This window comes from Quercus suber, unplaced genomic scaffold (genome assembly GCF_002906115.3).
Source record: "Quercus suber isolate HL8 unplaced genomic scaffold, Cork oak 2.0 scaffold_268, whole genome shotgun sequence".
In the NCBI taxonomy this organism is placed as follows: Eukaryota; Viridiplantae; Streptophyta; class Magnoliopsida; order Fagales; family Fagaceae; genus Quercus; species Quercus suber.
The window spans coordinates 271678-288660 of NW_027069724.1; the positions used below are offsets into that span (position 1 = coordinate 271678).

At 33.2% G+C, this 16983-nt stretch overlaps 1 protein-coding gene across 1 annotated transcript; it reads right to left on the bottom strand.

Annotated features, from left to right (window-relative positions):
- Positions 1-1382: 1382 nt before the first annotated feature.
- Positions 1383-11310, bottom strand: LOC112001004 (uncharacterized). The gene is made up of 5 exons (XM_024033172.1): positions 11091-11310; positions 8727-8855; positions 3061-3137; positions 2152-2338; positions 1383-1573 (listed from the first exon to the last, which is right to left on the bottom strand). Exons 1-5 carry the CDS (start codon positions 11308-11310, stop codon positions 1383-1385), a joined length of 804 nt encoding a protein of 267 aa, XP_023888940.1.
- Positions 11311-16983: the final 5673 nt, after the last annotated feature.

Sequence of the window (16983 nt, forward strand, 5' to 3'; positions counted from 1 at the left end):
AATATCGGTTAACCAATTTTAAGACCAGATAATTAATTAAATTAATTATGAACAACACATGGTTAACAAAGACAACACCAATATTATGCAAAAATAAATAATAGCAGAAATAAATACCACACAATATGGCAACACATGGAAAACCAATGAAACAATGGTTTCAAAGTAAAAGCCACTAGGCGAAACCTTCCCCAAAGAAAAATTCACTATATTGAGAAAAGTTTACAGTCTAATATAAAACCTTTCGACCTAGACTCAACAATTGGTGGATAACTTACAACAAAAACTTTCTACTGCTTTAAAATTTCTGAATTCTTCAATATTTGGAAGTTTTCACTGGTGACATTCTGTTCACAATCAGAACCTCCGATCAACTCTAAGAAACTCTTAAAGGATATTGTCTTCAAATCTACTTTTTGAATGCTAGTATGATCGTGAAATAGAGATAAATAGGTTTTGGACTTGTTTGTACGAAAAAATTACTATCTTGTTTTGGTCATCCCTGATGTGTTTTTATGTAGTCCAACAAGTTGGTCACAAATTAAGTATGAAACAGACAACATATTAACTTGATCTTACAAAATTCATGATTTCCAATCAATTCCAAATAATTCTCGATCTATCCAACGGCTTTGACACCTTTCAATTGAGATTGAAAAGCTATCGAACAGTAGTCAACAACTTGTAACTCACCTTGGCTCTTTTACTTGGACTTAAAAATACACCTTGTAACTCAACAAGACTTACAATTTGTATGCATGGTTTCCCAACACTAAACCTGTTAAAACTTAAAATGAATTATTAATTGTTCATTTTTAGTTTTCATAATGTAATTGTATTATGTAAAATAAAATTTTAAATAAATATTAAATATTTAAAAGATTCTCCAACAAATATATGACTCTTCACTGCTGTGATGGTGGAGGTGGAGTGTAGTGGTGGATATGAAAATCCGAGTGGTGTGTGTGTATATATATTCCACGTTGGCATGTTATTATTGACACCGAAAAGAGAAAAAAAGATGCATATTAACGAAAGTCCAAATCTTCTGTCCTATTTTGCCTATTTCACTCTATACTCCACCAATAAAAGTGTCACATGTCTCCCTAATTAATTACATTCTAATTTTATGCCTTTATTATTTGTTACCTAAAATAAACAATAGAATATAAATTAAAATAAACAAATCTCTAGGTAAGTCGTTTAAGATATAAAATTTCGGGTCATGCATAGTTCATACCTCATACCACTAGATTTCCCACTGCATTTGCAATGCAGCCCCAGGAATTAGCCAAGGTTTATGCTTTCTTAGCCGCTGCAAGATGCAATGCATTGTTCCCCTGCTCATCCACTTCATAAATAATTGGGCCTTTGAGATAATCTCACTCGAGCAGCAACTTTAATACATGTGGTTGTTTACTCTTCGCTGCCAAAAGCACAATATTTTTTCCTGCACTCTTATCGTTGATGACCATTGGAAACTGTTCAAGTATTTGCTCAACGATTTCCACTATGCCATTTTTTGCTGCAACCAGTATGGGCGTCTTCCTCTTTGCCATAGGAGGCCCCTTTCCTGCAAATAACAAAGAGTGCATTTCAATTGGTGTGCCTATATATTTTAATGTTTAGCCCTCTTGATTTGAAGGTTTTTGATATGTAGTGCTTAAATAGCAAGGACAGATTGGTCAGAACAAGTTATCTTGAAGTTGTTGGACCATCCTGATTAAATGGTTTTATATATGAAACAAAATAATAGTTTTAGATACTTCGTGCTGCTTAAATAGTAAGGATAAATTGATAAGAGTTTTGTAATTCAACATGTATTAATTTCATAGTGTTTCCGATAAAGATATCTTCGATTTAATCTTTCATTTTCCCAACTACTAAATTATAAAAATTTAAAAAACAATTAATTAATTTTAAAAAATTGAAAAAAAAGAAAAATTAAGGATAGATAATTGGTAACACTCTTTCATTATTGTGTCCCAAGTGTTGGGTGCAGTCCGTATCTAATGTCATTATTGTCTAAATACAGATGACATCCACTCTATACATTTCAAATGTAAATTGAGAATCCTTCCATACATGCACGACATTTTCATAGTCTAAATCTAACGTAGGTTATTAAAGTATCAAAGAACAGTAAATTACCTCCTCCATTCTTTTTATTTGTTAAGTTAATTCTCTTGCTTTGGCCCTGTTGCTTAGTTTCGTCAGCCTCAACAGTGACAGTGACATTGCCAGGTTCAACAGTGGAAGTTTCACTTGCAAATGGAATGTGCACATGGATGGATAGTAATTGCTGATGGTAGGACTCCCTATCTTTAGATATTTCTCGCTGCAAAAGTTTTGTCAGAACAATAAAATTTACACTTAAAAAAAAAAAAATTATCAAATACTTTATAATAAGTCTCACCACACTCAAACAAAATAAACAAAGAAATTTTCAATGAAATAGAAATTTATTAATCTTTAAATACTACACACATTTTGCTCTACACACCACACTCTTCACTTTCACTTTTGCTCTTTATTTCACATACAAGCTTCCTGAATATACTCACCTAAACTAGTTATAAAAGTTGAATACATAAAAGAAAAGTCAATAGAAGCAACTCTTTCTCATCTAGAATTCTAAAGTTAGATATTGTCCCTATTTTGTTTTATAGCCGCCTTAAAGACATGCAAACACATAAAATACCAATATACAAACTTTTAAAAATATCACAGTCCAATTTGAAAGGAGCATCGTATACCTCTGTTACATCTGGTAACATCTGGTCCTGCTGGGGTGCTAGCTGAGGGTTCATCCCCTTTGAGAAGTACTGGTATTTTTTTCTAGATTGGGTAAGCTTTTAAACGATTTGAACAGAAACTTTGTGCTACTCTTTTATCTTCCTGATATCCCTACATCTCTCTAATCATATGTAGCAGAACATTTATATTAATCCAAGTATATTTAGTTATATAGAAACAATAAAAGAAAGTAAGAATACGATGATAATAATCTAATAGAGGCATACCATATCCAAAAATAACCAGCATTAATGTCGTATATACAAGATTGACAAGGTCAGAGTAGATGCCATAACCTCTCCGAAAAAATTGATGCTTTGACTTACTACGAGCTTCCGATCCTGTACACAACAAAATCAATTGAGTGAATATGTCAAACACTAAAACTTTCAAACACAAATAAATTAATTAAATCACTTATTATATTATTGATGTGAAATTAATCATATTTATTGTCATGTTAATTTATAAATTACCACCACATGCACCTTGGTGGTCATTCCACAAGTAAAAGAAATATGTAATACCCAAGTGTACTGAATAATTTCAGAGTTCAAGCCGACTAATTTGCATTCTTTTTTTTTAACCATTTCAATGCACGCTATTTACAATTTGCATTTCTCACCCTCTTGTCCAGATTGGCGAGTTACATTTGATCCACCGCGACTCTCTTCATCTACCCTCCTGCCCTTCTTAAGCGCTTTTCCTCCAATATTTCAAGAAAAGGAAAGTATTTCAGTTATAGAATTTAAGGGCACACAGCAATTAAAAGAAGAAAGAGGAGACCCAAAAAATAAAGGATAATATGCTTTTTAATCCTTAGAATTTTAAGTATATGTTTGATATAAATTTAGAATAATGCTAGAGATACAAATTATTTTACAAAAAATTTTACAAACTGTTGATATGGTAAGTGATTATTGGTAAATGAAAAAGTGATATTAATTATGAGTTTAAATGAAAACTAAAAGAGGTTGGCCACATCAACATTTTATAAAAATATTGTAAAATAATTTGTATCTGATAGGCCACAAACTGAATAACCTCTTGTGATTAAACCAAGTAATTAATTAGCCAAATTATTAATTAATCAATTTATTATACAATTGCATGGAAGCACAAACAAATCACCAAAAACTAAATATGCAGCGGAAATTAAATAACACGGTAATTTGTTTACGAATGGGGAAAAACCTCTCGGCAAAAACCCCACTGGGTGATTTTCAGGTCACCACTCTCGAAACTCCACTATTATCAAATCAAACGGTTACAAGTAAAGAAATCCCAAGTACCTTACCAACCTATAGTTGAACCCTTACCCAAATACCCAATTGGACTTGATCTGTAATGACAATTTCCACAATGATGCACGGCTCCCAAGTACGTGACTAACCAATACGCAGATCTCAGTTCGCGACTTCAAAACACCAACTAAGAAGGAGAGGTTGGCCGCAAAGTTCTTCAGTTCATCCTACACGATGAAGATCCGAAAGATGCTTGGTTACAAAACCCTTTGATGCAAATACACAACAACTTCTTCAGAGAAGATGAACTAGGTCAAGAACTTCGTTTTTTATCACAATTTGCTTAAACAAAGATTGCTCAATACTTTTGCAACTTGTGTACATCTTGACGGCTCTTAAAACAATCCTTCTATATGTTTAGGGTTTGGAGAAAATAAGGCCCAAAAGCATATTCACGGATCCCAAGGAAATCAGATCAGAAAATCTTAAATTATAAATCTCGATAGATAGCAGGTGTCAAGGTAACTATCGAGCAGGTGTCAAGTTTTAATGAATTTGCACTTCATCTTGCTTTTTCTTGGACAGACTTGATGACTTCAACACTTAACCTTGAACCTTGTTTCTTGAAATATTAAAAACACCTAGAACTACCCAATTACAAGTAGAGTGCGTTTTGTCAAAAGATTTAGCCAATTTACATAAATAAGTAACATATGTTCTTAACAAGTGAAAACACATATGTCCTAATAGTATCTATAGCTGTAGGGTCTCGATTTTCAGACTGAGCCCAAAAACGAATGGGATCTAGGCCCAGTGAACCCAATATAATGAATTTGTAAAGAGTGTGTCAAAGAGCTAGACTTTAATGCATTGATAACAGTTAAAACGGGTTTTCATATTGATCAAACAGGAATGAACTAAGTTCATCGAAGAAAGCTTGTCCTCGGCCCAATCCGAGGAACTTTCCTTTTGTATATATAGGATGACAGTGGTTGCAAGAGTTCTTAAGATCGACATGATGCTCTTCTCCCCTTGTTCCCCGCCCCCCTCTATGGTGGGTTTCTCCAATTATATAGTCATCTTTAAACAATCTTGACCTTCCACTTGTTGATCATCCAAGCTTGTACTTGAGTGCCTGTCACACCAGACACCCTCTCCGGTGTTCTGTGAGTTGCGGTAACCGAGGTAGCCTGTTCAGGAGTCATTTCCTCATTAATGCGGCCAGACGTTAGTTGTGGGCATTTAATGCGGAGGTAACAGTTTCTCCTTAAATTGCTCTTCCATCATGCTCCCATGGCTGGTCCATCGTACTCGTCCTCCTTTTTGGAATGCCCTGAGAGGCTGCCTTCGATGGCATAGCGCTCTTCCCTTCCATGATCTTGGTTGACCAAGGACAGGATTGTCCTTGACGATGCTCCTCGGCAATTTGGGCCTCCTTCGTTCGTCCTCGAACATTCTCTCTTCCTCGGCATGGGCCTTGGGCTCAGTATAAAATGGGCTGGAATCGCCAAATTCTTTGGCCCCACAATAGCATTTCTCTTAAATCTATCTTAAGTTTTCAAAACGTTTCATTTGAACCTTAAAGTTTTTAAAAAAACGTACTTTATAGTTTCAAATAGTTTCATTTAGACGTTGAGTTTTTGGTAAATTTCATTTAAATCTCAAAATTAGAAATAAATTCATTTATACCAATTATTCATGTGGTGTTTAATGGTGTTAACAGAAAAAATGAGACAAAAAAGTTTAAATGAAACATTTTTAGAAATTATGAAATTTAAATTAGACGTCTTGATTGTTTAAGGTTTGAATAAAATATACCAAAAACTTGCTAGCCGAACTATGATCCCTCAACACTCTCCACCAACTTATTCATTGAATTTAAGTGCCTCCGACCAATCGAATCAATTGGTCACTCTAGCCTAGCAAGTAGGTCATTTTCTCTGTTCAGGTCACATTACCAATGAGTCATTGGGCAACCAAACCTCTTGCTCAACAATCCTCTGGGTGATTTCTATTCTCTGTTGAATTAGTGGAAGCTTTGACACTACATTGTTGAACAAAAAACTAAACAGTAAGTTTTTATTTAAAACTTGACTCTTTAAATTACAACACTTTACCAGTACTATTATTACATCAATACACACACGGCACTATTAGAGCATCTCCAAGAGATTCGGTATCCGGGTATATTAGTTAAAACTAGTATGTAGCCTCGTGCTACCACACGGAAATAGATATATTATTAATCATGAGTTTATTCATGTTTAAAAGACTCAGTTAAGTCTAAATTCATATTATTAACCAGAAAATTTCATTAACAAAACTTAGCAGTATATATATTTTGCACAGAAAGATGAACCTTGGTGACAATGTTTATCCAAAAGATCCATTCACACTTTTAAATCTTCAATCTCTATTGGTGATTGAAATTTTCGTAGCTTAAAAAATTTTAAATTAAAAAAAAAAAAAAACCCTCAGAGTCGTACTCATTTTATAGTTTTACGATGGGTCATTTTGTAACATGATGGGCATTTGTAAAGAAAAAACCTCTGAAGTTCCATGGCTGATAAAAAAAATTCTCTCCAATCTCTTTTTATAGAGAGATGGGTTTGTGCGTGTTTTTATACATCCTTCACAGTTGTATTATCACGAAGCAGGTCCAATGGATTTAGATTGGTATTACCGATTCCCAAAGTATGAGTGTTTAATGTGTTACTAATTTCATCTCATTGGCTTCTGCACATGACAGCAAAATTAAAAATAATTAGATTGTACACGTGTATAGTAAAATTGGACTCCAATTTCAGATTCTAATTGAACAATTGGAATAATAATATATGATAGTAACAACAAAAGGAAAATTCAAATAAAATTTCGGATTAAATTGTAACAATCTGAATAAAAAATTCCAATAGAAAGACAAGGTGGAGTGATCCACTCCAAGAAGGCGACCAAACTTGCGTAATTATAGAATAATAAATCTCTCTCTAGAAAATTTACATTGTTCATAACCTTTACCTTCACTGAAAATTTTAAAAACATAGTGACTCACATCTGCCATCCAAACATCTACAGTCGAGTCCTCACCAATTCGCATGAGATTCTATTGATCACTAAGTTCCTTTGCAGCCTGCAAAAAGTATCATCCATCGGTCCACAGCAGTGCTTTCTTCATTGTTATAGGTGTCAAACCTGAACAAAAAACCAAATATAAGGATAGTGAATTTTAGGCATAATGTGTATCTAATCACATATTAGCAATTTATAACAAATGTAAAGATGCAAACTTTGTAAGTGAATAGTAAACAAAACTCAATGTCAGAACCAAGAAGAAAGCACTTTAATCTGAAACTCAATGCAAATGTAAAGATGCAAACTTTGTAAGCAATTTATAACAAAGATGCAAACTCTGGCTTTGCTATATTTTTAAAATTATGCAATGTACCCAAACCAAGTTCTTATCACCGATATTAATCTCTTTGGTTTTCACGTTTGACTGCAAAATCAAAAAAAAAAAAAAACTTAATTAACACAGTAACTCACTTGACTCGATACATAGAAGTGGTTTTAATAAGAATAAGCTCACATACATTTAGCCACATGATGCAAAATTTAACGTCAATTTCAGATTCTACACACATGGCACAAAATTAGAACTCTAATTAGGAATTTTAATTTGAGTTTCTCTCTCCTTCACCTACTATTATATATATATATATATTTGGAGAATTTGTGCACTGTTTATGCTCCAGCAGATTCAGTAAACTTTTTTTTTGGCTCATGAACAATAGCCCATCAAGTTTGATGAGCTAATGTTCATTCTTTAAATTCTTTTTTTCTATTATAATAATTAGGTGTTGCATAAAAAAAAACGTTAAAAGATGTTTTGTTGTTAAAAAAAGAATAAATAATAAATGAAGAAATAATATTTAAATGAGATAGAAAATAAAATAAAGAATTTATTAAAAAGTGTATTTGAAAAAATAGATAAATAAAGATAAAAGTTATTATTCATTCCTCCAACAATGTAAAAATTGGATGAATACGCTGAAAATGCTCCCCAAATACAAATGCACACATACTGACACTATAGCCCCCATTGTTGACTTTGCTTCGCTTCTCTCTAATTTACTTCACCTAGTCAGATCACTCACTTCACAATACTTCACTCTACACGTCTCTCACAGCACTCACTAATCTCACACTCTACTTCACAGGTCTCTCACAGCTCATGCAAGTGGGAACCAAAGGTTCCTATTTTTACAAGCATGAGGTCGGTTAAGTAACCGACATTGAAGCTTCTAGCTTCATCCACTTTCTGCCACCAGAGTTCTAGTAGTTCTAGGTCTTAGTTTATTTTTTATTTTAATTTCTAGCCCCTTCTAGACTATTACAAAAATGTATGGCTGAGTTTCACTTCTACGTAGAAGTCAGAACTAAAGAGAGACATTTCATAGAGAAACCGGAATGCAAGAGAATGTTCTAAATAACGAGAGAGATGCGGTGCTTGATTTTAACATTCTCAAAACTTCCCACTTACACCTAGATTCAGTAACACCTAGCAAGGTCTAAACAATCTTTGAGTTGCTATGATCTACTGATCTAGTATTATATCATTGGGTTTGCATTGCCTATAAGAAATGTTAATTTAAATTAAAGTAAAGAAAAAAGATTCACTTCACATACCAGCTTGAGCCATAGTTCGCAGGAACTGCATGCAGCTTTGGTAGTTCTCAGGTAAATCAGGATATATTGCTTTGTATATTTTAAGCAATTGTTTCAGATTGGTAGCCTTGGGCTCATTAGCATTTGTACCTTCAAAACAATAGTAGAGAATAATGATCGACGGTGTTAGACAATGCATACAAATCGAAAGAACCCATTTAATAAAAGAGAGAATTTTTTTTTTTTAACAAATAAAAAAATTGTCTGTAACACAGTTACAGCTTGCTCGGAACTCCAAAATTAGTAAAAGCATGTGATTTGTAGCTTGAAAATTGAGTAATACTTACAATAGTAAATGATTTTCTCCCACCACTGAAGGTGGCAAGCACTTCTGAAAGCTGAAGGCTTGCATGCTATGAGGTGCATAGGGGTGATTCCACCCTCATTCACAGAATAAGCAAGACTTGGGTCCAGGTGTAACATCTTAAAGGCCAAATCTACCCAACACAATAATTGAAACTAATGGTTAACTCGTGTAATGAATGGAAAATCTTATAATATTTTTATACGATATATTATTTAAGTTTATTAATAAAATAAAATTCAAATAATATAATCGAGTAAAAAAAATGGCATAGAATCTAATTTAAGAAGACAAAATATAGGTTAATGAGAAATTTTTTCAATGTAGGGTTGTTTTATTTTCAGAAAACTGTGATTTTTTTTTTTTTTTCAAAAGATAACAATGAGTTCTAAATTCTGATTAAATTTAGTTATGACGGTGATGTTGAAAAAGGTTGATTTTCAAAAGTTTATGTAACAGTCAGCAAAGGAAGTCATAAAAAAAGTCAAGGCTTCCATTTTGCTATTATTATGTAGATATACTTCTTCTTTTTTCTTTTTTTCTTTTTTTTCTTTTTTGAGAATATTAGTAGTATTCCATTGGTATCACCATTTTGATAGTGTATTATATAAATTTTCTACCTTTTTGGTACAAATAGAGACGGTTATCCGTGGTGTTAAATATAGCACATGCATGGCAACCATCTGTTATTTATTTTGCATATCAAATTAATAGAATTTTTTTGTATTACATATGTAGAAAATCTGTTTTGAGTCTTTTGACCTCTACGTGATTTATATATGCTACGAATTCAACAAGTTATTTAGTTATTGATTATACGAGCTATTATTTAATCCATCCACATAAATAGTTCAACCACAACTTTAACTTATAATCACCAAATTTCTAAATAAGAAGGCAATAACATACACAGAAAAATTTAATAACAAAGTGAAAAAATATTAATAACCTCTTCAATAAATTTTTTATTTTTTTTTAAATACTATGAGGGATTCAAATCTATTAAAAAATCCACTACAAATAAACAATTAATTTTCTATTCTTTCTATCTATTTAACATTATAAATTTTTTTTTTAAGTTTCAATCTATAGCGTCCGCTCTGATGAACTAACTGAAACCCACAATATTATAATTTATAAAACAACATAAAATTTTCCTAAAATTGAACATTACTTCACAGCTTATTTAAAAGGTGAAGGAAAAAGGTTAAGAAACTTGTAGCTTTTTATTATTATATATATTTTTTGAAGAATAACTTGTGGTTTAATGGTATTGGCATCTCCCCCATTATAGAAAGAAACTAAGATTCAAATCATTTCCTCCCATTTCTTTTTACAATTTATTTTTATCAATATATATAGGTGAAGACCATGAATAAAAGTGTGCATGGATTGGGTTGGAGGGTTTTTTCAACCCAATCCCAACCCATCACATATGTAAAAAACAACCAGACTCAACCCAATCCAACCCACATGAGTTGAATTGGGCATGGTTGGATCCATGGGCTGTGCATACATATATTTTATGTCTTGTAAAAAATTAAGCTTTCATAAATATTTTAAATTTTTTTTAAACAAATTTTAACAATTCATATAATATGCTTAAATTATATTCTAAATTCATTAAAAATAATTCTCAAAATACCAAAATCAATCAAACTAAAAAATTAGAATGAGAGTAATAATAAGATAGACTTATATACAAAGTAACTCAGGTTAGGTAAACTAAATTGAAAAAACTATCAATCTAACTAAAGGCTCATATAAAATTCAAACCCTACTCATCCCACCAACTCAAGACGCCAGGTGGGTAACTTTATTGAGTTGGTCGATTTGATACACACTCCTAACGAAAAGTGAAAAAGTGAAACGAAATACTCACCAAAATACTCTCACCTGATGGCGCAGTGAAGTATGGTCTCACCACCCTTTCTTCGGTAGGAGGGGTTGCTTTTGTAGTTAGGGCCTTTGTCGGGGGGGACAACAAATATAATGGATGCAAAGGAAGATGTCTTTTTCACCATGAAAAGCAGCTAAGAAGAGAGGACTCTCTCCGTCATTGTTACGAACATCCCCCAACGATCTATCAGCTTCAGCAATGCAAATGCATGTCCTCACTTTTGACGTTGATGATGCTACATGCAAAATGGTGTTCCCTTTCTTGTTTATCATTCGTAGACCGTTCTTGTCGAATTGGGAAATTATCAGTACAAGTTCTTCAACGATGTCTTCTGGGGCCATGGACACAGCTAAGTGCAATGCCGTGTCCCCTAACTCGTTGATCTTGGCCCTGCAGGCCTTGAATGTTTGTTTCTTATATATCTCAACAACTTCCTTTCATTCACCTCCCATGGTTTCCTTGTACAAATTATCAATGGAAAAATCACCTTCAACATCATCCATTCTAGTCGAGCAACTAGCCATTTTCTCTCTCACTGCTTGGAAAAATGAAGAAGAATATTAGATATAAGAATAGGAAGAGAGAGATGAAAAGAAAAAGATAAAGTAAATGAAGAACTTGGCACTTCTTTTGTTGTAGAAGAATGAAAAAATCTAACTATTTGACAGCCAGGGCCCCCTACTGTCAGAGGAGGGGGGGGAAATTAAATTAAGATGAATAAAAGATTGAAAATTCTTCACTGGAAAATAGCAAAGGAAGCTTTGTCCGCTAGAGCTTGCTTACACAACAAAATCAATGCAGTTGATCCTTGTGTCCCAGGTGTAGTTCCCCTGCTCATGAGCACTTCTTTTTTCCTTTCCCTTTCCTTTTTGTAGTTCAAATTTAGTCCTTGTACCTATGGAATCTCAACTTTGCTACAGGCTACCGGCCAATCCACCAATGGGTTGAAATGTTGAATGTTGGAAAAATTGGTGGGCCTTTCTTCACTTCACACACCACTCAAAGAAAGTGGCTCACACTCACAAAGCAAACAAAGGAAAAGAGAGTGGAGAGGGAAGAGTAAGAGAACTCTTTAATACATACATATATATATACGTAGAGAGAGAGAGAGAGAGAGTTATATTTCTCTTCTTTCACTCTTGCTTTGAAATTGACAAATGCATGGGTTATATATACTATACATGCCACCATTGACTCTTAGATTTTGAGGGTGTTTGGTACATGCACTTAAAAATATGTGTTTTACATGTGGGTGAAAAATTATGTGAAAATATATGTAATATTATTTAAAAACTGAAACATGTGTTTAAAATTATGCACCAAACAGCCCCTTTTATTTTCTTAACTCTTAAGTCTTAACATTCATAAAATACCACACATTAAGTGCATGAAATCCCCCACATACATTCACCACAATCTAATTTAATTTATAAAACTCACACTTATTAATGAAAGTTTAATTAAAAACAAGTTTAACTTATAACATTGAAATGATTCTTTATCCGGTTCTTAATCTTGGATTGGATTGAAAAGAGACCACAAAATTTATACTTTATGCAGGTGTATATAATATGTGACCAAATCGGGTGGCTTAGGAATGAAGAACTTGGTTCATCAAGAACTCAAGTCCTCTTGATCAATATCAGCCTGGCTATTCAAATAAAAAAGGTCTTCCAGTGTCATTTGGTTGCTTGGGATTCCCAACAAAAAAAAAGAAAGGTACAAAATTAATTTTGATGCTGCTATTAGACTAAATCACTGCTCTATTGTTACTGTTTGTAAGGATTTTTGGTTGCAATCATTGCCAAAGAACCTACTGTTCATCCAGCCTGGACTAAAGCCAAAGCCTGTCTCCTACTTCTCTAACCTCCAACTTAAAGCTTAACCACTTATTATATTTTAGGGTGATAGAAATGTATCATTGAAGATGTTTATGATTCTGATTTATCCCTCATTTGTCTCGTACTCCAATTATTTTGGACATGCCCATTTGGTAGCCAATTTTTAGCAACATTTTTCACATTTCAAACACACTTATATATATTTTCACACACTTTTTCATCCACACATATAGCAAAAATACTTAAACAATATTACTCAAATGTACTAGCCCACAACTTGGCTACTGGCCCACGGCCCATGTTAGCTTTTGTATCTTCTTCTTTTTTTTTCTTCTTTTTTTTTCTTTTTTTTTTTTTTATGAACTGTATTCTTTCTCTATTAATGAATTGCCTTTAAAATAAAGTACAAATTAACCTAGGATAACAAAGATCCTAGAGATCCGCCTCTAGAGTTGTCGTACTATACATATTGGACGAACAAAATACAAAATAAACTCTGCATGGCCAAGCTGACAGATAAGGTATTAGCAATCAAGATTCACAGAACTCAAGGGGTTAGAACTTGGCCCCTTCAAATTTAAAGATGTCTACTATTATCTTAGTTGCGATAGTTGGGCTTTGCAGATTACACAGTAACACATACGTTGTTTTTGTTTAATTCAAATATTTTCTTAAACTGCTTTGTAATTTTAAATTAAGAATTTACTGAATATAAAATCAAGATTAGTACAGCCATTATAAGGCGCACCTCGTCAAAGAAAGTAATTAGAACTATCATGAACCTTCTGATTTGGATGAAGCAGAGAATTGTCCTCCAATATGGTGTTCATAAGACTTGGATCTTAATAAGTTTTTTTTTTTTTTTTTTTTTTTTGCTAATCGGATCTTAATAAGTTATGCACTGTGTCAGTGTGTGCCACGTAAAGTTAAGAAACTCTCATAAATTAAGGCTTTGTTCCATAGAACTTTGAATTACATATGCTTCACATGCATTATGTATGATCATGAATCCTTAAAGCATGATTTTTATATTTTACGTTTCTAAATATTAGGTTCCTTTTCTTTCTTTGGAAGATTTATTTTTTCCTAGTCAAATTAAAGCTCTTGAATGATAGTATAATCTACTTGGGAAATTTTATTTTGCAAATTAAGTTTTATAGAGCCTATAAATTGGCATGTTGCGTCTAATAATGACTCTGTATCAAATTTTTGTAATAAATAACTTGGTATTTAAATGAATAATTTTCAGGTTATGTACGTGTATGACAAAAACTTCTCATTAAGGTTCCTCCTTGTACAATTTTAAATTGCATGCATTCCATATTACATACGAAGTGTCATGATGAATTCTTGTCCAGTGTTTAACTTTAACATTCACAAACTCAGGCCCTCAGGGTGATCCGGTGAGGAGGAAGTTCTTTAAAAAAAAAAAAAAAAAAAAGATAATCATCCATACGTTGTACCCACATGATCGAGCAAAGTGAAAGATGTTATTCTCCCCTTAACCTTGTCTCATAGTAGTCGTTTTCTTTTGGTCAGTAAAGTTCTTTTGTTGTTTTGTAAAGAACCTTAAAGGAAACAATTAGAACTGTCATGACCCATCAGGTTAGAGTGAAACAGAAAGTTGTCCTCCAAAGATGGTGTTTATAAGACCTGAACCCTAAGTTAGTGTGTTCCACGTTATGATTCAATCTTTGCATGGGAATAATTAATTATTTTGTAATTGTAATATAATGTAAAATTTGTTCTCCCTAAAAATTAAACAATTTTTTTTTGTCCAATTAGGTCTACTTTGGTCAACTACGGTCCACTCAATCAATTTCAGTCCCCTTGGGTCCATTTTAGACTATTTTGGCATTAAATTGATTCTTTTTGTAGGTTTTCCTTCAAGTTTAGCTCAAATTTTCTTTTTCTTTTTTCTTAATTTTTGTGTTGAAAAGTATAAAATTTATTATATTTAGACTAAAATCTTTAGTTTTTAGTTAAATAATACAAACAAAATAAACATTAGAATTTAGAGATATGAGCTCTAATTAGGTCCACATTAGTTCTTTTCGGTCCATTCTTGTCTTCTTCGGTCTAATTTGGTCCTATTCGGTCTATTAAGTCCTATTCATTCTATTCGGTCTACTCTGGTTCCATTTGGTCCACTTTGGTTCTATTCGATCCACTTCGGTCCTACTCTGTCGAATTTGATCCTATTCAGTCCTATTTGTTTCTATTCTGTCCACTTTGGTCCTAAACTGTCGGTTCATTCTTATTCGGTCCTATCAGGTCCCCTTTGTTCTCTTCGGTCTACATTAGTCCACTATATTTATTCGGTCCCACTTCGTCCACTTTCATCTTATTCGGTCCATCTTGTTCCTATTCTGTCCATTTGGTCCACTTTGTTCTATTTGGTCCAATTCAGTCCATTTATGTCTACTTCGGGGAGGGGGGTGGGGAGGGGAGGAGTATGAATATTTTAGCTACAATTTTCAAATTAATATATTTAAAAGGCCGGGGGGCATGGTCCCCTTGGTCTCTTGATAGATCCGTCCCCTCAATGCCTTCTTTCATAAGTTCTTTCCTTGACTTGATTCTTAAAATAAAATAAAAATTTCATTTGTTTACCATCTAATTAATATTTTGCACTTGGAGTTAGGGATGACAAAATACATGTACACTTCGCTCTACTTGACTTATCTTCTTTGGTTCCATTCAGTGCACATTTTCACCATTTTGAAAAGGGAATGAGATGGTTTAGCTCTCCATTATTTATATACTAGTTTGTAACTTGTGCTTACGCATGAACATATTTAATTGTAATGGTATTATTGATGTTATATATATATATATATATATATCTATATATGAGATGTGTTCAAGTTACACCTGGTGTAACTCTTATAAACTTACATTTTTTTTACACCATAGATTTTTAAGAGATCTAACGGTTAAAAAAACGTCATTAAATGCTATTGTTTTCCACCTTATTACTTAATTAATACTAGCATTCTCTCTCTCCTTATTTATTGCTTTCCACCAAATAATATTTTCTTCAACACAATCGAGCAAAAAAAATATTGAAAAATAATTACATTTTTATTGATTTCATAAAACTACCCAAAACAAGAGTCTGCAAATGACTTTCAACTTGCTACTTAAAATAAATAATTAAAGAAACTTAAAAAAACTTCAAATAGCCTATCATACACTAAACTTATATTTAAGTTTCTATACTTAAAAAAAACTTCAAATAGCCTATCATACACTAATTGTCGAACATATGAAACATCTTTCAGGGTCTATGAAACAAATTACTCTGTTAAATGATAATATTCTTTTGTACACAGTAACAAAAAAAATGCACACAAAAATCTACATCAAAGGAATTACTCCCAATCTACATCAAAAAAAAAAAAAAAAAAAATGCACACAATAATATTCTCTTTCACTTTCTCCTTAATGTATCCAAACTTTCTAAGAAACCATTAGATCATCCGAATGGCGTTACCAATAAACACCAGCCCCATTAAAGCCAGCACATGAGTACAGGATCTTTCAATTGTTTAGTGTATGACAGGTGTAAGGACCCAGTTTGGATTGACCCTGGGTGATGGGTTTTCAGCCCAAAAAGCCCAAACAATAAATTTATAGAGAGTGGGGTGAAAGGTTTAGGTGCTGGCCATCTATCACCAAGCATGAACTTTTTTGTAAAGAAGAAAATTGGTGAGAGTTTCTTTTCCAATGGGGGGAGGCTCCTCGGCCTATGGCCGAGGAGGCCTTATTGTTCTCCCTCTTTTTCTCCCCCTCATTTACTTTACTAACTTTTCTTTTATAGTTTTCATCTTCCTATCCCTTCTTTCCATCTGTTGATCATCTATTTGCCTTCTTATCTGGCCGTCCGTCCCATCAGAGGCCTTATCGGTACTCAAGTGGTTCACTCTGATCAACGTTATCCTGCCAAGGGGTTACCTCCCCATTAATGCGGCCAGGGGGAGTTAGTTGAATGCATTAAATGTGAGAATGACAGCTTACTTTGGGGTTAGTCTCTCCCTAAAATCCCCCTCGTCAGGCCGAGGATGAGGTGGTCCTCGGTGTGGATTGGGAAAAGAGGCTTCCCCCAATTTAGCCTAACAACAACAAAAAATGGCCTATGCTCCTCGGCCTGGGCCTGTTTCGTGATGGGCC